Source organism: Carassius gibelio, chromosome B10 (genome assembly GCF_023724105.1).
Source record: "Carassius gibelio isolate Cgi1373 ecotype wild population from Czech Republic chromosome B10, carGib1.2-hapl.c, whole genome shotgun sequence".
NCBI lineage: Eukaryota > Metazoa > Chordata > Actinopteri > Cypriniformes > Cyprinidae > Carassius > Carassius gibelio.
This window is the reverse complement of record NC_068405.1, coordinates 22,067,439-22,088,315: the sequence shown is the minus strand read 5'-3', so window position 1 is coordinate 22,088,315 and position 20,877 is coordinate 22,067,439. Positions and strand designations below refer to the sequence as shown.

The following is a 20,877-nucleotide window of genomic DNA, read 5'->3' as shown; positions in this document are numbered from 1 at the left end:
ACGGTTTTATCTGACTGAAAGCTGTTTTTTAAACATTCACAGCCTTTATACTAATCTAGCGAGTAGGTTAACAAAGAGAGAGAGTTAAAAACTAACCGTAATGTTTCACACCTTGCAAAAGTTTTACCTAAAGTTTGCAACTGGAATAAAAGCAGTATCACAGAATGAGCCAAAGAGGTGTTTTAATAGAGAAATATTTAGATTTACCATTTACATCATCAGAACTCGACATAAATACAAAATATTCTACACAGATTGCTTTAAATACGACCGTGTTCCTGGGAAGTACAGTACATAGGCCTATGCCTTTGCATTTCCCTGTGAAGAAAGCAACTTTAGAGAAAACGAAAAACACAGTTTGTTGTGATGTTTTAAAAAGTAAATATGACAAAAAATAACTAACCCCGCTTACAAACGAATCATAGAATCTTTTTTTTCTGTATTTCACATGGCTTTTTAATGGAAGACAGTGTGTTTTCACTCTTTATAGTGAACCCAGAACAAAGTGTGCTTACTTAGTATGCAATACAATACCCTGAACTGTTTGAAAGGCCAGTATAGGACATGACCCTGACAAGTAAATAAATAAATGCAGACGCTTCCTGAAAACACACATTTATAATCTTTAACTGTGGTCTAATTATCAAACAGGAGACCCTGCACAGCATCTCTCCCGTTGAGTTCCTCAGAAGAAACTTCCATGAACATTAAAAGCAGATTAGTGAGCTGGATTGAAATCCAAGCGCCTCGCTCAAAGGAATTTAATTAGTTCCTCACAAACAGAGTCCCTGTGCAACACAGAGAGGAACATGGGATTTAAATGGACAAATCAAAGTGCAGAAGGCTTTGGCTGTTGTGTTCACTCACAAATTTAATTCCATGTAGTGTTGCAACTTTGGTCATGATGTAACACGTTACGCCTCAGTATAGCGTTTAAAGCGCAATGCCCACGTTTTGGTTGAAGTTGAAGTAAATACAACTCAAATTTCACATACGATAAATGTCAGTTGAGGTAAAATGCAACTAATTTCTTCTCTCACTGTGCAATTGTACATTAAACATCTTAAAAAAAGACAGACCCATTTATTGCTTCAGGTTTAAATCTCTCATAAAGGCAACAAAACATTTATAAATAACGATTAAATCATCCTACTCTAGTTGGACAAAGTCAAATTCATACTGTTCAATGAAAAAACATAAATAATCAATCAATCTAATGCTATTCTTCTCTGTAGTTATTTCTAATACTCTGTCACTTTAACACTGAAAGCTTCATGCATGCACTGCACGGCGTACTTACAGTATGAATATATCTGAATAAGTTTTAAATATGGTTTCTAATGTCAGCTCAGCATTAAAGGAACACAATGGAAAAATCACTGTGACTTCCGAAACGTGATCTCTGTACAAAACCGGCTTTATGGTCACTGCAAGTAGATGTAGAATAGCCTATGTTTGGTAAAGGGGCAGTTTGCTTGAACCTGAAATTTGCTGGAACAGAAAACAGATTTGGAGGAATGTAGCATTACATCACTTGTTCAACCAATGGATCCTTTGAAGTGAATGGGTGCCGTCAGAAGGAGAGTCCAAACAGCTGATAAAAACATCATGGTAATCCACACCACTTCAGTCCAACAATTAATGTCTTGTAAAATGAAAAGCAACAGAAACAGTTTGGACTCTCATTCTGATGGCACCCATTCACTGCAAAGGATCCATTGGTTGAGCAAGTGATGCAATGCTAAATTTCTCCAAATCTGTTCTGATGAAGAAACAATGGATTGCTCGAGTAAATTTGACGTTTTTGGATGAACTATTCCTTTAAGTAACCTATAATCTGTTCACTTTCAACTCTCTGAACAGTTCTAACAAACTAAACAGTGCTAGTGACTTTACACTTCAGGAAGAGAAACTGAAGATTCGGTCACGTACAAACAACACAAGAATCAAAACCAGTTCACTCCAGTTTACAGTGAATTGTGTTCAAGCATCTGTTTGCGAGGATGGGAAAACCCAGACATAGCCTTTGAGATCAAGAACTGGGTGAATCTTACAAAACCTCAGCTCATATTTCACCTCAAAATGAAAATCAATATGTAATTAGGACCATTAAGATTTTTTGCATCGTGATATTATTTATAATTTTCATTAGTATAAAGCGATTTTTTAATATTTATATATATTGCGATATATTAGTGTATTTAAAACCTTTTTTATGATTAAAATGAACAAATAATTGTAGTACATTAATACATGTCTACTGAAGATCATGAGAATTATAAATGAGAATTTGTGAAGAAAACAAGCTAAATTCTCATTAAAATAATGCATAATATGATGCAAAAATTCTTAATGTTATAAACAGGATTTATTTTTTAAGATTAAATATTTTGTTGTGAAATATAACTAATATTTTTGTGAGATTCATCCATGGGGATGAATTATAGTTGTCAAAAAATTAAAATAAAATACAAAATATTAATCAAACATACATATATACTACTTTAGACAAAAAAATAAATATATAAATATATGAATAAATTATTATATAATATTTTGAAATCCTATATCACAGATTTGGATTTGCAGTGGTCAATGCTCAATGCCTTTTTTTTGCTACAAATGTCTCAGTTTTGAGCACAAACTGAGCACGACTGGTTCTCCAAACCCTTCCGGCGTCAGCAAATTTCACGTCTCCAAACTATATTTACAGAGTTTCCCTTCACGTTTGTCACGCAGAGCTACGATTGCGTCACATACAGCTACATCACGTAGCCACACTTACCAAATAACCTTGTCTTGATGCTTTCGACTTCGAAAAAATTGTTAAAATCATACAGCACTACACAGCAGGAAAACTAGACCAGAACATGTGCTAAACGATAGTCCAACAATAGCTTATGAGACTCAAAGTGCTCTTATGCTTAAAATCTCAGGAAAACAGCACGCAGATGTTTGCAGCTGGGTCAGAGATATTATAAAAAGTGCATATCGTACAATAATTCTGTTAGATACTGATGAAGTGTTGTATAATGCCTTTAAACGGTATTTGAGGCATACCGAACACACTTGTATGCCGAAAGCTTTGAGAGAGTATCTACAGGATCAGCATGCAATAGCAGACACCCAACAGTCTGCACCACGACACACTCGATGTCAGGCCGAACCCGCAGCCCCTAGAATCACAGTGAGATCACGTCCAATGCTGTAGACGACCTTTGTCCTCTGCATCGCTCAGTGTATTTGTGCTTGTGGTCAGCTCTGGAGCTCTCGGAGCCCCAGGTCAGTGTGGTCAAATGGTGCTCTCGGTGTGTGCGTGCGTGAAGGTGTGTGTGCGATGCGACTGAGGGTTGGGGAGCGCCAGGCTGCTGTTGGAGTTGGCATTGGTGTTCAGGTGCGACTGGTTCTGAAGGTGGTTGTGGTGTTTGGACAGGCTGTTGTTGTCGTTGAGCAGCGAGGTGGTCTCGTCCGGCCCGTTCTCTCTGGGTGCCGGCGGCGCTGTGGTGTGGTTCGCGGTGGTGGACATGGGAGGGGTCAGGGGCGGTAGAGGGCCAGGATCCAGGCGGATATGGCTGCTCTCTGGGGACTGGGGCGTGCTGTCCAGTTTTGAAGCCAGGAGGCCGTTTTGGTACTGTGAACGAGTGACCTGAAGAAGAAAAAAAAGGTCATTTATCAAACTTACATATGCTACTGCTCAATTTATTTATTTATTTTTTGGAAAGAGATTAATTATTTTTTGAGTAAATATTTTTACGTTGTGAAAGATTCTGTAATAAGAAATGCTGTCATTTCGATTTCTAGTTTCCAAAAAAAACATTAAGCAGCACAACTGTTTTAAAAATAATAATAATGCAAAATACACAGATATTACATTTGATCCCACTAATTTGGCACACCATTCTTAGTATTTGCCAATACTACATTCCACTTCTTCTGAAAAAAAGAGGCAAAAATATTTAAAATGAAGTAAATAAATATTTGATTAAAATTATATATATATATAGACATGTCAATTAAATATTAAAACAAAATAACAGCAATAATGTTTACATATATAATTTTAATCAAATATTTATTTACTTAAAAAAAAAAAAAAAAAAAAATATATATATATATATATATATATATATATATATATATATATATATATATATATATATATATATATATATATATATATATATATATATATATATTTATTTATTAAATTGTTGCATTTGGGAGCATAATAAACTTTAAACTGTCTACTGTAGACACTCACTGTTCAGACATAACTACTGTATATATATATATATATATATATATATATATATATAGAGAGAGAGAGAGAGAGAGAGAGAGAGAGAGAGATATCCATCTATCTATCTGAAGTAATGTCAAGCTTCAAAAAGCATCATAAAAACAGCCCATATAACTTGTATGCTATTTTTCAAGACATCTGAAGTCATACACACACGTGTGTAAAGACCAGACATAACATACCTTCACATACTGCAGGTCAGTGAGGGCCCGCACGTTAAAATCAGGGACGTACTGCGCCGAGGGGCTGGTATTGAGCTGACCGCTGCTGCCGCTGATGGACACAGAGTCGACTCTCTCTGTGCAGCTCAGAGACGCCGAGCGGTTCAGACCACTCACGTGAGACGGGGAGCGAAACTCTGCAACGCACAGGAAAACCATCACTTCATGTCACGGCACACCTGCTTCAAAACACTCACACAGAAACTGAGTAAAGGAGTCCATCGAATACACAGAATGAAAAAACCACATCACCGATGAGAGGGACAGCACAACAATAAACAAGGAGCAAACAACAACTCATGATCACATTTGAAATGAATGGAAAGATTATTGCAAATGATTGGATGGTCATTTCAGACGTGCACTTGTGTGTAAGCAGCATTAGTTTGGTTACACCGGAGAAGCACAGATTATAATATAGTATTCTATTCATTATTATAATACTAGTATGTGACTATATAGACAAGATGATGTATATTTAAAAACCTCTATTACCTATACAATACAGTTCACTCAAAATATTATAATTTAATACTCTAGCGCCCTCTACAGGTGCATCAGTCACTGCAGGCTCGTGCTTGGGATTTGACCGGTTTTAATGTGACATTATCAGACAATAATAAATGAATGCTGACTGATGTGGACAAAAACTCACAGCTGACTCAGAAGCACGTGGTCCCTGATACAACCATGAGAGATTTATCACTGTTTACGAGCGACGCATTGCGATGAACTAGAACTCTCCGGTTATAATCAGTGAAATCATTTACACTGCAAAACTTGCAGAGATTGTTGATGATAACAGAAGTGATTCGTATTTTCATGTCGCTAGCGAAATATTAACCAAAGTGAACGTGATTAAAATTCATGAGTTGCTGACGAAACCAATCAATCATCACAGCGATATCAGATCATTTCGATGATATCGGAAAATTGCCTTAGTATTCGACTATACTGCATTGCACTAATGTCAAAAGGTTGGTGAAAATATCTCACAAAATTCGAATTCAAATGGACAACACGTTATTTTATGTAATTAATATTCATGACGTAAACAGTGCCTGGCACGTCGCTGACTGAAAACATATTTCCTGAGAACAAACCATAAAAGAAAACAAAAGGGAATTTTTGTATCTGTTTGTAAATATGTTTTAGCCCCAAACAAAAAAATAAAAAAGTATATACTGCTGTTTCTGAAACGTTTATGGTTTGGTAATTATGAGTGTTTTTGTCGTTTTAATTTTCAAAGTGTCTATTTACTTTTTATTAATTATTTCCGTTTTAATCATTTTCATAAAAATAGAATTCGACAAAAAAAAAATTGTAACCAAGTTTATAATTCCTATTTTTTGTCTTCCTCTTTAAGTATTTTTTTTTTTAAAGAATTTTAGGGTTAATGATAACAACACTACACTTCAAGTAATATTACCATTTAAGCATATTTAATCTGATTGATAATATATAATTATAGCAATAACATTTACATTGCATTTTTTCATTCAAACAATAACAACGCTCCTGTTTCATCAAGGCATCACTAATAGATAGCCTCACAAAGCTCATGACACATTTTCTAGTATATTCTGATACTAAGGCAATTTGGAGCAGGACTGAATCTTCAGGGTGGTGTGAATGTTATGTTCAGTTGCAGGAGGTCGGGTGTGATGGGCAGCAGGGTGAGTGTGTTAGTGGTTAAAGTAGAAGAGCTCTTCAAGACTGAGCTCAAGAGGACAACGCCAGAGCCAACCAGTCCAACAAGCTTCCATTTTACTAACATTGTCATTCAAATCTTTTTATATATTAAATATGCCACATCATTTTTAAGTTAATTTCAATTAGAGTTATAATGTTTGCTATAAACACACACACAATAAATACTTTTTTTTTTAAAGATCAGACTGTATTCTACTTTTTGGTACTGAATAAATATTTCCTAAAAAACAGAAAAAATACACTTTGCATGTGCATTTTATTTATTTGCTATAAATATTTTATGCGGTTATAAAATCTATTTTTTATAGATATTTTGGTTAAAATGTATAGGGTTTGAAACAGAGCTTTTAAAATCACTAAATAAATTATTTTTGTAACTTAGACCAACTTAAAAGAACCATAAACGTTGTATTCCATTGCCACATGTTATATTTCAGCTCTTACAACAATAATTTTGTGCGAGGGAAAATAATGTCACTATTTATCTAAAATTGTCTTTAAGTCTTATTTATGCTCACACACATTCAAACCAGGTGCCTCAAGACTAGTTGTGTTAACTTTGAAATCAACAATGTCAAAAAATTTTGCTTTTGCAACTCATGGCTAACTGGTATCAAGTTTGAATGTTTTGAATGAGCACAAGCACACATTTAGTGAGAAAATACTGAATATTTATATAAAAATGCATTTGCATTTTTAATCAGCTGGAAATATTTTCTATTGATATTCTATGCAGCACTTGTTTCTATGCATAATAAATGCCTAAAATTGCTGTCTAGGTTTTAAAACAGCTTTTAAATCACTGTAAATAATTAGACAAAATGAGAACTTGCTGGACAACGGATCACAGCGTGATAAAGGTTATTTTTTCATTTTTAACTAGCTCCTATCCCACACCACCCCATGTTAGCTACCCCTCCATCCCATTAGTTAGCACCCAACATGCAAGGCATTTACCTGGGAAACGCGAGAACAGAGAAAACCTCTTAAGCGAAAGGCGGCGCGGACGAGGCGACACCATTGAAGGAGAGAGAGGGGGGGTGACAGCTGAAGAGGAGGGGGAGAGCCAGAGCAGAGACAGAGAAGCTCTTTAAACACGCCTCACATCAACATCCTGCCGCTGAAGGTACAAATCGCTCATTATAGGACACTACAGGAACATCAGATTTTCTTTGAAGGGGAAATGCTATGTTACTAACCTTGCTTATGAAAGTAAAACATATTTTGGTCCCACAAATTGTCATTATCACTCCAAACCTGTATGACTTTCTTCCTTCAGTGGTACGTAAAATGTAGATATTTTGCAGAATGTCCAAGCTGTTCTTTTCCATACAAGGGAAGTGGCCTTCATATTGCCAACAGGCTTCAAAAATGAATAAAAAGCATGGTAAAAGTGGTCCATATGCTTTACCCGAATCATAATTGTGAGTAAAAAACCAAAAATTAAGTCATTTTTCAACAATAGGCTGAATTAGTTCATTTCTAATTCCAGAACCAAATTAAATGATTAGGCTTATTGAAAAAAGCATATTCAAAAGAATGAGGTTTAGGAATTCAGCATCTCCACTTCTCTGCCAAGGAAAGCATGTCAACGTTTTCAGTGAATGACAATATTATAGCAGTTTTTTAGCACTTATATAGTGATATTTGCAAATTTTTTGTAATCTTAAAGCACTAAAAAGTAGTATAAAGTACCTTCAGCTCTTCTGGATGCAAGTAATAATTTTGAATGAGAAAAAAAAAAAAACATGAAGTCATAATTCAATTAAAAATTCTCTACCATAGCTCTTAAATCTTATTTACACTTGCACACATTCAAACCGGCTGCTTAAAGATCAGTTTGAAGTCGACATCAAATATTGTTGGTTTATAATCAGCTAATTACATCAAATCAATCAATTTTGTGAAATACTGTAAAACTATTCAATGGAAAATTGCCTGTTGTAGCTCTCAAAACTCATTTACACTTGCAAACATTCATATTTGTGACAACTGTTTTTGTTACAAACGTAACATTTTGTTGGTTCGTGTGAATGTAACGGTGTGCAATACAGACAAACAATGATATCTCGACTTTTATAGGGATTTTTTTGATTACGATAACTAAATGATATATTGCAGAGTGTGTTTTGTGCTGGTATCTTGGCTGCTTTAGGCCCGTCAGGTGGCAGAAAGTCTCTGTGTTAATGAGTGATTTAATGAATCGTTCATTCAAATGATTCATTCAAAAGAGCCGATTCATCTAGAACTGAAGCAGCGGCTGTCTTTAAGAATGGGTTTTTGAATCATGGACTTCAAAAACAGATTCATTCAGGAATGAAACACCGCAGTGTTGCTCTGAGATGCAAAAATTGAAGCTTCGGTTTTGTTTGTAACTATTTCATTGGCAAAACATAAAAAAAACAATTATGTCTAAAATGTAACTCACGCAATATTAACTTGATGTTTGTTGAACTGTTGCTTTAAGATAATATCATTCGCGACAATATTCTTTAAAAAAAACGGCACTATTGCTTGTGCGATATTACTTTATGTAAATATAAAAAACAAATCAATGGCTAAATGAATGGCATACTTGATAATGTCAGCTTACATATTATTAAAACAACAATTATGATATCACAGACGATAAATATCGCACACCCCTATTTATTTTTTGAATAAATGCAAGCTTAAATTAGATTTGGAAGCTATTTTTAGGTTTGTTCATTACAAACAAATAAACAAAAAAAACTATTAATGGGCTTCAAAAGACTTGTAATATACAGACTTTTAAGATGTATTTTTTAAATGTGCGAATGAATCCCCATCCATTAGGGATGTGTGTGAAAAAAGCAGCTTGGACATTCTTCTAAGCATCTTCTTTTGGGTTTCAAGATTGAAAGAAAATACGAGCTTTGAGGCCAGCGGATCAGTTACATGAACCCTCGTCTCTTACGCAGTGTTTCTAAAAGCACACGTAGCCACACATTTAGATGCTAAGAACATAAATGTGATGTTTGGTACATGGATGAACTGCAACACAGCTGGAAGTGAAGAACACAGTCATACAGCATCATTAAACACAGTGACGCTCAGCCAGCAGATCTCCCTGGAGTCAAATGTGTCCCGTTTACCCCCCTACCGGCAGCCCCAGTGTTATTATGTAATACAGAAGACTACACTTACAATGACAGATCGTGACAAAGTGCACTGGGAGACTCTAAAAAAACACGGTGTGGACAAGATCCATCACTTAAACTAAGGCTCGGAAGCAAACATTTCAACAGACACATCACAAATCAACCTGGTTCAGAAAACAGATTCATTCAAAAATCATATGATTAATTCTATCAGCATTTACTGTGCTCTTTTTAATGCAGTTACAATGACTGAGAAGCTTTCTAGCCTCCATAAAAAGAAAACAGTTTTTGAACAACACACTGGTGAGTAAATGATGACAGAATTTGAATTTTCGGGTGGACTGGCCCTTTAAATGAACTGTTCCTTTAAGGTGGGCTTGTTTCATACTCTTTGATTAGAGATAATAAGAGTTAAAAATGCAAGGTGAAACACTCACCCAGGCATGGTGCAGTCAGTGCCATAACTCCATAATAAGAGAAAGGACCCGTCTCAAACTTCATATTCTCATTTCCAGCCTCAACTTCCACCCGCCCCTGAAAGACAGGCGTGAGTTAATTAGTTTCATAAGTTACAAAAGTCAGTTGCACAGAAGGTTTTGTTGAATGTGTTTTAAATAATTTAGGAAACAAGCATTAAGACAACAACCTAAATGAAAACTGCTCAATAAATCAAATCAAAATACATTGGCAATAAAATCTTTGTGGCTTTACGTGTTGTTCCTTAAGATACTGAAAGTTCTTAAATAACTGAACCACATTTTTAAAAACATTTAAGTCAAATGCATCTTATTTTGAACTCTTAACCACTTGCGTCTCCATAATTAAAGACGAATGACACCAAACCCAGAAACTCCCACAAGGAGCGTGAGGTCAGTACTTTTAGTAGTTTGAAACCAGCCGTGTGTTACACCACATTCGAGCGTACACACAAATTTTGCAATGTCTCAGACGTCATATTTGCCCCATTTTCCATCCCAGTAGAGAGTCAGCCTTTCCTCTCATTTTCAGAAAAAGGTAACTGGATCCGCGGCGCTCGGATTGCACGACACACAGATCCTGTCACTCTATCTCCTCTGAGTCTCCTCTGCTCTGGTGTCTATATTCAGGAACACACTCCAAACACAAACAAAGCTCGCCAACACTTTGCTGCTTTCTGCTACGCCAGCAAATCAGAGCTAATCGAGTTTCATAAAACAAAACAAAAGTGTTGACACTTTTTTGTATACTAGAGTAAAATGTATTGACTTTACTACTATTACTACTACTAAATAAATCTTTACATTCGTGAAAAAGTAACCTATAAAAACTTATATATAAATATATATATATTTTTTTTGCTAAACGAGAAAAAAAAAACATTAAATTAAAATATTAAATGAATAAATTTTGTTCAGGGAATAGATTTAAACTATTTGAAAGTATAAATATGTATTTTCTAATAATTTTAAATGTATTTATTTTAATAATTAATTTTAATAATTTGTAAAAGCTTAATTTACTTAAATTAATAAAAAGTATAAATAAATTATTTTCTATAATTTTATTAAATATGCTTAATTAGAAGTATAAGAAATTATAAAAATAATTTAAATATAAAATGAACAAACAAACAAAAGGTCTTTGCTAGCTATCTACCTTACTGCAAAGTGATATTAACAAGTAAAAAAATCAATTACGAAAACATATTTATTAAAAATATTACTTAAATAAATGTAATATACTGAAAAGTATACAAAAGCAAAGTATATATTTAAGAAATCTATTTTTAATTTATTATACTTTCATTTAGTCTATGACATTGTCAAATAAAGTTAAATATAATGCAAACAAAACAATACAATACAATACACCATTATTTGATCACATAGAAATGTCTGTATAAATTATACATTTAAAATGGTTTTAAAACTCATTAAAATAAAGGAAGATTCAATCTGGAAATTAGCCGATGTAAACGAGTAGATCTAGGCAGCCATGTGGTTTGATGGCCAGTGTGACGCAACATCCCCTGACACATGGCGTTTGTGCTCCGCTGGGATAATTATGACTGCGCTAAACACTCTTACACTGGAAAGGGTTAACCTTGTCCTGGCTGACCCCCCGCGGGTCACACAGCAAATCCAGGATGTGCTTTACTGATCCCCGGGGGCCCGAGTGCCACGTCCCTGTGACCTGTCACAGCTCGTTCTACCTGGACCATCGTCAATCTTAAGCCGCGTTAAGTAAGCTGCCAAACATATTCAATTCAGATGACTGGAAAGTATGCCGGAGGTTAAAGGTCAGACTATTGTGTTGATCCCTGTACGAGTTCAAATACAAGTCAATATCTATGTATATGTATCATCTGCTTGCTGTAGTGTGGACTTCCAAAAGTCTTTCCATCAATCTCGCCTCTGATTGGACTGTTTCGCCAAAACAAGGGCACGGACATTGCACAGCTTTGATTGGTTGTGTATTCAATTGTGAGTTAGAGTGTGTGTGTGTTGCTGGCAGAAAAGGGGTGGGATTAGAGCTGCTATGCTCAGGATCCCTTTCTTATGTAAGAGGGATAAATTAGTGAAGGGCAGGCCTGTCCGATGCAGGGCCTCTTCTAGCTAAACCTACGCTCCCAACAGACCCGTCTGTGCAACTCTACACCAGGACAGCGGCAGGCGAGGGGCACCAACCAGCCACCAATCTCAAAATACACCACTAATAAAGCTTGAAAATGTTAAAGGGATAGTTCACCCAAAAATCTAAATTATGTAATTAATAACTTATCCTCATGTCGTTCCAAACCCATGAGACCTCGGTTCATCTTCAGAACACAGTTTAAGATATTTTAGATTTAGTCCGAGAGCTCTCAGTCCCTCCATTGAAGCTGTGTGTACGGTATACTGTCCATGTCCAGAAAGGTAAGAAAAACATCATCAGAGTAGTCCATGCGACATCAGAGGGTCCGATAGAATTTTTTTAAAGTATTGCGATGACATTTTGGTCCAAAAATAGCAAAAACTACGACTTTATTCAGCATTGTCTTCTCTTCCGGGTCTGTTGTGAGAGAGAGTTCAAAACAAAGCAGTTTAGTGATATCTGGTTCGCGAACGAATCACTTGATGTAACCAGATCTTCTTGAACCTTTTCAACTTTTTTAATGTGGCTGACACTCCCTCTGAAAACAAACCAATATCCCGGAGTAATTCATTTACTCAAACTGCTGTGAAGAGAGAACTGAAGATGAGCCAGATAACGAACGAACGATTGACTCGTTCTCGAGACCAGAGTGAGTGTCAGCCACATTAAAAAAGTTAACAGCTTAAGTCATTTGTGGATTAATGCGTATTGGAGATGGCAACGATTTCAAACGATTCAGTTCGATTTGATGTACTGGTTCAAGAAAATCCGGTTACATCGAATGATTCGTTCGCAAACAGGATATCACTAAACTGCAGTGTTTTGAACTCTCTCTCTCAACAGACACGGAAGAGAAGACAATGCTGAATAAAGTCATAGTTTTTGCTATTTTTAGACCAAAATGTATTTTCGATGCTTCAAAAATTCTAACGGACCCTCTGATGTCACATGGACTACTTTGAAGATGTTTTTCTTACCTTTCTGGACATGGACACTATACGTACACACAGTTTCAATGGAGGGACTGAGAGCTCTCAGACTAAATCTAAAATATCTTAAACAGTATTCCGAAGATAAAAGAAGGTCTCACTGGTTTGGAACGACATGAGGGTGAGTCATTAATGACAAAATTTAGATTTTTGGGTGAACTAACCCTTTAACCAGTGGGACACTGGCATTGATTTTACTAATGCTCAAACTTCATATCTCTCGTAATAACCATAAAAAATCTGTATGCGTTTCATTATGTGCCACTTGTGCTACAGTCTCGATAAAAAAGGTACAAAGGTTGTCAATGGGGCGGTACCTTTTCAGTACCTTATTTACCACTAAAGGATATCTGTACCTAAAATGTAGATATTAGTACCTAAATGGTACATATTTCTACTTTTTATAAAGGTGCCACACCAATTACAGCTTTTGTACCTTTTTTCTGACAGTGTAAGAATAGGAACGATGTCTAAAATTGTGCAGAGAGTTGCAGTGTAACTTCAAGTAATCAGACTGATCATTTTTGCTTGGCAAACAATAACATACGAAAAAACAAAAAACAAAAAAACAACTGAATTTAATTAAAGGGGGGACCCAAGTCATATCTAAAGAGAGAAGAAGAAAGTACCTAGCAATGCCCCTAGAAATACCCTAAAAAAATCACAGCATTGGAAATGTAAGTGCTGCAAATTTAATCTTATTATTACTAAATAAAACCTTACTATTTTATTTTTTAGATGATATCAGCCTCATATTTGGAACACATATAATTTAAATATATATATTTTTTACTTCAGCAATAATCTGCCAAGAGTCATCTTACAAAAAGAGACCAAACTTAAGGATTCGCTCTGATGCATTCAAGATTTCTGAGATTTGAAAATTTAATTTTCAGGTCTTTCTTTTCTCAAAAAGTAGTAGTACATGGATCATTACTATTCGATAAATATATTTTAATACCATAAAATCCCTATAAATACAAAATATTTATTTTTTTATATTTAATTTTGTATATTTTAGTTTTGATTAATTTCACTGAAATTAAAATGTTTAATTTTTAACCACAACACGAGCAGGGCCAGAGGGTTAAAACACCCTTCTATGTGGTTGCCAAGGCATTGCTATGTGGTTGTTATGGTGTTCTAGGTTGCTAGGCTAGTTCTAGGCCTTGGTAAGAACCTATGCCCTGACAAACTCTCAAAACATCCTGCATCACAGAAAAGCACCAATCATGTTTTCTTCAGAAAAAAAAAAGTCTCTATTTTTAGACACATCTAATCCTACACTCATAATTCTGGAGGAGGAGAGAGCTATTTGTGGAATGTTGTACAACTGGCTTCCCTGGAGCAATGTCACGGGAGCGAGTCCCCTTCACAAGGTCAGATGGAGAGGGGTTAGATGGGACACAATGGGTGAATCACAGGGTAGCAGCCCTGGGGAACAGACAACTTCTCTGACCTTTTCTCCTTCTCTCAATCTCCCAAACTCTCTGGTGCAGTAAAACCGTACCAGACAGTTCATTATTAAAAAGGTCATATTATTAATGTGAGACATGTGTGTCGAGGTCACCACAAGGATGATGAGGAGTTTTAAATGCTTGCCAAGGTGGTACTACACAGTTGTTAGGGTGTTCTGTTAATGCTAACTGGCTCAGATCAAAAGAGTACATCCTCAAGTCTCTGAGTTTTTTTTTTTTTTTTTTTTACTAAATATGTATATATTATACTTTGATATTTATTTGATATTTAAAGATATAATAATTTTCAATTAATTTATTTAAATACATTATGAAGTAAATCTAAAAATAAAATAAACCAGTAATACTTGCGATTTATTTGATATCTAAAATGAATAAATAAATAAATTACACACACACATATATACATATATACACAAACTCTGAAACACAGGCAGATTCAATATAAAGGTCTAATATATACTCTACTGTTCCAAAGTCTGGGATTTAATGTTTTTTTTTCCAAGACTGCATTTATTTGATGAAAACTGTAATATTGTGAAATATTATTACAATTTAAAATAATGGTTTTCCTTTTTAATTTACTTTAAAATAAAATGTATTCCTGTGATGTATACCTGTATTTTCAGTATCATTAATCCAGTCTTCAGTGTCATATGATCCTTCAGAAATCATTCTAATATACTGATTAATTATCAATGTTGAAAAAAGTTGGCATGCTTATATATATATACATATATATACACGTATATTACACCGTGTATATATATATATATATATAATTTTTTTTTTTTTACCTGTGATACTTTTTTTTATGATTCTTTGATGAATAGAAAATGGAAAAGAACAGCATTTAGTCAAAATCAAAATCATTAACGATGCTGAAAATTCAGCTTTGCCACCACAGGAATAAATTATAAAAACCCATAAAAACATTACAAATCATACTGATCCCAAACTTCTGAATGTAAGTGTATCTTCCGAATCTTAAAATCATAAACCTGATCATTTAGAGAAAGTATTCGGACAGACATCCTCCACAAGCCACATGATGAGTTAGCACAAGCGTTTCATTTGAACAGTTTAAGCAGTAGTAATATTTGCCTTCTCAAGCACGACTAACATGACTGTTTTAGCACTTTTACTGGTAGCTGAAAGCATTTTCAAACCAGCCTAAATATTCTGCCGAAGTCTACAGTCTACAGTTTTACTAACCTGAAGGATAAGGACGAAAAAGTCGACAGGTTTTCCGCGCTGATATAAATAGTGCTGTTGCGATCGCTTGTCGTTCTCGTTGAACTTGATCTCCTGAATGACATCCGGGTGCTTGAGGATTCGCAGTAAGACCTTGTCTGATATCTGGATCGAACTGAAAAGGCTCACCTCTACGGAAAGATGGGACACGACAAAAATCCTCCTTTATTTGCATCAGCAAATGCTCACCAACTGAGGGGTCTTCTGGACGTAACAGCTCACCAGTAGCGAGGAAACGATGCGCTGCCAGCATTAGTTGAGGCGATATCTTGACCTTGGATTCCCTCTCATGTTTGAAAGCAGAAAAGTCCCTCTTGTTTTTGTCGGGATCCACTTTCTTTCTGTTACGATTGTCAGCTAGAAAGCAAATAAATCGGTACTCAACTTGGGCTCAAAGCCTAGATCAATAAATAAGTGCAATTGATTGGTCAGTTCTATTGGTTATATCTCATGCCTGGACAGGACAATTCGAAGAGAAGTCAGAAAATCACTGGAATGTACATACTATAGAGATCAGACTCGTCCAGGATCTCAGATTTGATGATCTCCTCGATGACGTCCTCCAGCGTGACCAGACCCAGAACCTCGTAGAACGGATCTCCTTCGCCCTCATTATTCACCTTCTGAACGATGGCCAGGTGGGATTTACCTGTGCACAGAAAAACCTGAGTCACAAACCTCCCAATAAACATGGCGAACACTTGGAAAATGTGCTGTAATTGCAAACTGAACAGCTGCTTAACAGTTATTTGACAGATTTAGTTCACACCAGGCTAGGAAACCCACTGAGTGGGTGTAATAATTCACATCATATTCGTATGGAAGCACTGCATGGACGAGCATTTTAATGAGCTGTATTATTATCACTGCAGTCTGAAAACCTCATGAATTATTCATCATCTTGTTTTATCCAAGGGGCCGGATCAATCATAAACGTTTAAGCAATATGGGACCATTAGTGCTGCATGTTTAGAGCCAGAAGAGAGTCAGATAAGAAGTGCTACTAAACTTAGAGCGAAAAGAGCTTAGGAGCGGGAATGATCGAGATGTCTGGGGATTAGAAAAAGAAAGGAAAAAGGAAAGGATGGAACAAGACAGGAGCAGATGACAGGTTGATGGTATTTAAAGTATTTAAGAGGGAATCTCAAAATGCTGCTAAATCAACACGAAACTGTATAATAGTGAATTTATGCAACACTTAATGTTCAAATCCGAACCAAAATAAATACCCTAACCCGGAAAGGAATAAATTTTTTTTTTTTGTTATATGATAATGCATGTATTTTACCAATAAAGCTCTGAACTGTATTTAAAATACAAGTAAAATCAGGTATTTAACATGCATTTTAAAAACTGGCCAATTTAGATTCGTACTTCTATTAAAAAATAAAAAATAAAGTTTACAAAATTTTTTTCAAATCACTAACTCTAAACATCAATATCTCTAATTAGTGATCTTAGAGGAAATACACAGATTATTTATATATACTGTATATATAGTACAAGACTAAGCCTTATTTAATAGTACACAAAGCAGCTAATATTTGTGAGATGCACTCCAGTGTTCTTGAGGGATTGGTATTTAAGGGGGGGGGGGGGTACAATGGTGTTTCGTGTATTCAGAGTTGTTGAGAGTGTTAAAGAGATGGATTCTCATGCTAAACATGGCCAAAGTTAAAAAAATTAATTGAAGAATGACTGAGAATTTCTGTGCCGAAAATCTTTCTTCTGCGCGCACATTAACACGCTTCAAAAAGTCGGCAGCACTGCGTTGGATTTGTTCGAGAATGCCTCCAAATAAGTGCGTTTTTGGATGTGAGGGAAAGTTTACCGTGTTCAGCTTCTCCAAGAATCCAGCGTTGAACAGTGAACAGTGGATGCAGTTTGTTTTTCCAGGGCAGCAACGGAGTGTATCAAGTGTGTTAGTGTGTTCTGGTCATTTGAGTGACGAATGTTTTATAAACAAGGCCCAAGTCGACACTGGATTTGCACATCGTTTGCTATTAAGACATGGACCCATCCCTGTGATAAAAGACCCCATTCATGTAAGTACAACTGCATCAGATTTCTGTATTTTGTTGGAAATCAGCACATAAGTGAATATATGTTAATGGAAACAACACAAAACATCAGTATTATAGCTCCAGGAACTCTGCTTTTTCCGGAAAGAATCGGAAAGCTGTATTTTTCTTTTATAAATATGATAAAACTAAAGACTTTTTGGATATATGAACGATGTAGTACTACTCTATAGGTACTCAAGATTAACATGAGATTAGGTGAAACTGTGTATGTTATGTACCCTTTAAGTAAACCACCAAAACATTTATTTGTTTGCATACGCATAAGCTTATTTGCATGCACTCATTGGAGCTCATTTTAAACAAATACTGAAAACATGATTGAATAGGGTGTAGAGAGTTTCAACAAATTTATCATCAAATGCAATAAAAGCTGTGTCCTAAGCTGATGTTTTGGACAATACAGTGCATGTCACATTGCTTTTGTCCCTCTGTGACACCTCTGCAGTGCTGCAGTGACTGGGAGATGAAAAATAGTGTGGGAGGAGCTTCAAACTGCCAATCATTTCAAAACACATCCACACAACTCATCTTTAATCTAACAATACTGCTCTGGGTAAAACTGTTTTCTCAAATGAGCTTCAGCAGCTTTTACAAAAATCATACCAACATAATCGTTATGATTAGTCAATAAAGTGTAGTAAAACATGCATTTTTTTTTATTAATATCAATATCATATACACTATATAGAATTTTTTTATTTAAATCTTTTTTTTTCATTGTTTTTTTTTACTTTAATTTTTTTTCAGTTAACATTTATTTACAGAATTTACAAAAGTTTTACAAAGTATATATATATATATATATATATATATATATATATAACATACATATAACAATAAGCTATATATTTTTTACACCATTTATTAATGATAAATTACTAAGCTAGTTAACATTAATTCATAAATGCTGTAGAAGTATTGTTCATGGTTTAGTTCATGTTAACTGATGCAAATAAAACCTTTATGGAAAGTTTTACCAGAATCTTAAATTGATTGACTGATCTGGATATTGAAGGGAACATGTCTCCCTAAATTTCTTCGTTGGTTACAGCCCTAAATCTGAGGCTAAAATTGGTAATCACAGTGAGAAATTGAGCAAACTCTGGTGGACAGGATGACATTGTCAATTTTTTATGAGTGTCAGGTGCTTTTGGCAGCATGGGATTCCTCTGCCTTTTCTAGACGAGCTTTATATTGATCGGAGGCTGATACAGGGAGCAGATGGTTATTGATCCAGCTCTCATGGGGGAGTCTGAGCACCCATCATAATCAATAGGAGGATGAAAATAACTGCATGGAGCCAAAGCTTTTGCTTCGTTCTGTTCAAGACTCATGAGGATGCACATAAAACCAAACCACTAACCTTTCTTAAACTCCTCCAGCATGGCATCCAGCTTAGTGTCGTGGAAGACGAAATGCACCGGGTGGTTGTAGAACTTGGTGACCGTTTTAAGCGTGGTGCAGTCGTCGGGGTCGACGAAGGCCAGGTCTTTGACGTACAGGATATCCACGATGTTGGAGCGCTCAGTGTCATACACGGGTATCCGCGTATAGCCGCTTTCCATGATCTCAGACATGGTGTTGAAGTCCAACACGGCGTCGGTGTGAATCAAGAAGCAGTTGCTCAGCGGCGTCATCACATCCTCAACCGTCTTGGTTCTGAGTTCCAGAGCACCTTGTATGATGTTCAGCTCTTCCTTGACCAGATCGTTGTAGGGTTCGGTGACCTTCAGCATCTCCACGAGCTTCTCGCGGTTGTAGACGGTGCCAATTTCCTGCCCAAGAATGTAGTCCAAAAGCTTACTGACGGGGAACGACAAGGGGAAGGTCAGGAGCATGAAAAATTTGGTTAACATGATAGTGTTGGCGCCTACGGCCAAACCGTGGCGTGAGCACAGAGCTTGTGGCACGATTTCACCAAATATGACAATGCCAACAGTAGATGCCACCACGGCTCCCAACCCGGACCCAATCAAATCATCTAGCAGGATCGTCAAGGTTGTGTTGACCAGCACGTTACCCAACAATAAAGAGCAAAGTAGATAGTTGCCCTTTCTTCGAATTGGTTCAATTTTGCGTGCATATTTCTTTTCCTTATTAGTGCCACAGCTTTGCACAATGCGAAGCTCCATTGGATCCAATGCCATAAGCCCGAGGTTGAGCCCACTGAACATGCCAGACAGCACAAGCAAGCCTGAAACCAGGATGATTTGGAGCCAAAGCGGTAGAAGGGATTCTTTCTCCTCTACGACTAACAATCTACCATCATTTTCACCCAGGTGGACCCATTTGTCTCCTAAACCCTGCCTGACACATAGGCTGTAGGTCTTTTCTCGTTCACTCTTACGCAGTGGCTTCACATACACACTCACCAGACCTGATGTCCCTTTGCTGCTCACGTTCATGAAGGTACTGATGCTCAAATCTTTGGTGAAATCCTCACAAGTCCTGTTTAACGCGTCGCTGTCCTCTGTGAACCTGATGTGTGATGCTGCGTCTGGGCTCAGGTGCACACCATAAAACCTGAGCAGGACGCTGCTCTCCTCCGTTACCTGGATGAGCCCGTCCTCCGTCGTGCTGGCCGCTTTGTCGCTCCTCTCCAGCCGCATGCCCAGGATCTGACTGCTGGAGCCGGGGCTCGCCGTCTCCGTCCGCCCGCCGACAGAGCTCCAGAGGAACACGATGAAAGTTAGAAGATACCCCTGTCCGCTCCGCTCTGTCGCCATGTTTGTTGCGCTCTCTCCGCAAGGCTGGACCTTACGTCACGTCATCGCTGCCACACGCGGACCCCGCCCCCTCATTTGCATAATGTAAAATTGCGCAACGCCCACTTTCAACATAGTGGAAATAATTCAGAATAATGTTGAATTAAATAAACTTTTATGTGTGTATATAGTGTTTATTTAAAATACAAATTGCTAGGGCTTTAAAGATAAACGCCTAGTAGTAGTTGTTTATGATAAATTGTGGTAATACATTTAAATACACTAAAACCTTTTAATGATTAAAAATAATATTATGTATATATTTTTTTCTGCCGTTTTGATTTATTTTCATTTTTTGCTCGCGGCACAGTGCTGTAGCGCGTGGTGCTGTTATGTAA

The 20,877-nt window shown here is 36.3% G+C and overlaps 1 protein-coding gene across 2 annotated transcripts; it reads right to left on the bottom strand.

The window, feature by feature from the left end:
• Positions 1-165: 165 nt before the first annotated feature.
• On the bottom strand, positions 166-20,538 carry LOC127966226 (metal transporter CNNM4). 2 transcript variants are annotated; one of them, XM_052567071.1, is made up of 8 exons: positions 19,138-20,536; positions 16,196-16,339; positions 15,913-16,047; positions 15,652-15,821; positions 9,794-9,890; positions 7,192-7,281; positions 4,483-4,658; positions 166-3,646 (listed from the first exon to the last, which is right to left on the bottom strand). In XM_052567071.1, exons 1-8 carry the CDS (start codon positions 20,498-20,500, stop codon positions 3,293-3,295), a joined length of 2,529 nt encoding a protein of 842 aa, XP_052423031.1. In that variant the 5' UTR covers positions 20,501-20,536; the 3' UTR covers positions 166-3,292. The 2 variants fall into 2 exon arrangements, with proteins under 2 accessions (XP_052423031.1, XP_052423032.1); XM_052567072.1 differs by lacking the exon at positions 7,192-7,281 and having other exon boundaries at positions 19,138-20,538.
• Positions 20,539-20,877: the final 339 nt, after the last annotated feature.

What these genes read in the sequence shown, in the direction of transcription:
- LOC127966226 (XM_052567071.1), bottom strand. Translation starts at nt 20,500, where the DNA reads ATGGCGACAGAGCGGAGCGGACAGGGGTATCTTCTAACTTTCATCGTG. An exon ending in ACTGACTGCACCATGCCTGG is followed by an intron (nt 7,282 to 9,793) that starts GTGAGTGTTTCA and finishes CCTCCTCTTCAG; the next exon opens with CTGTCACCCCCCCTCTCTCT. An exon ending in CTGACCTGCAGTATGTGAAG is followed by an intron (nt 3,647 to 4,482) that starts GTATGTTATGTC and finishes TTTCTTCTTCAG; the next exon opens with GTCACTCGTTCACAGTACCA.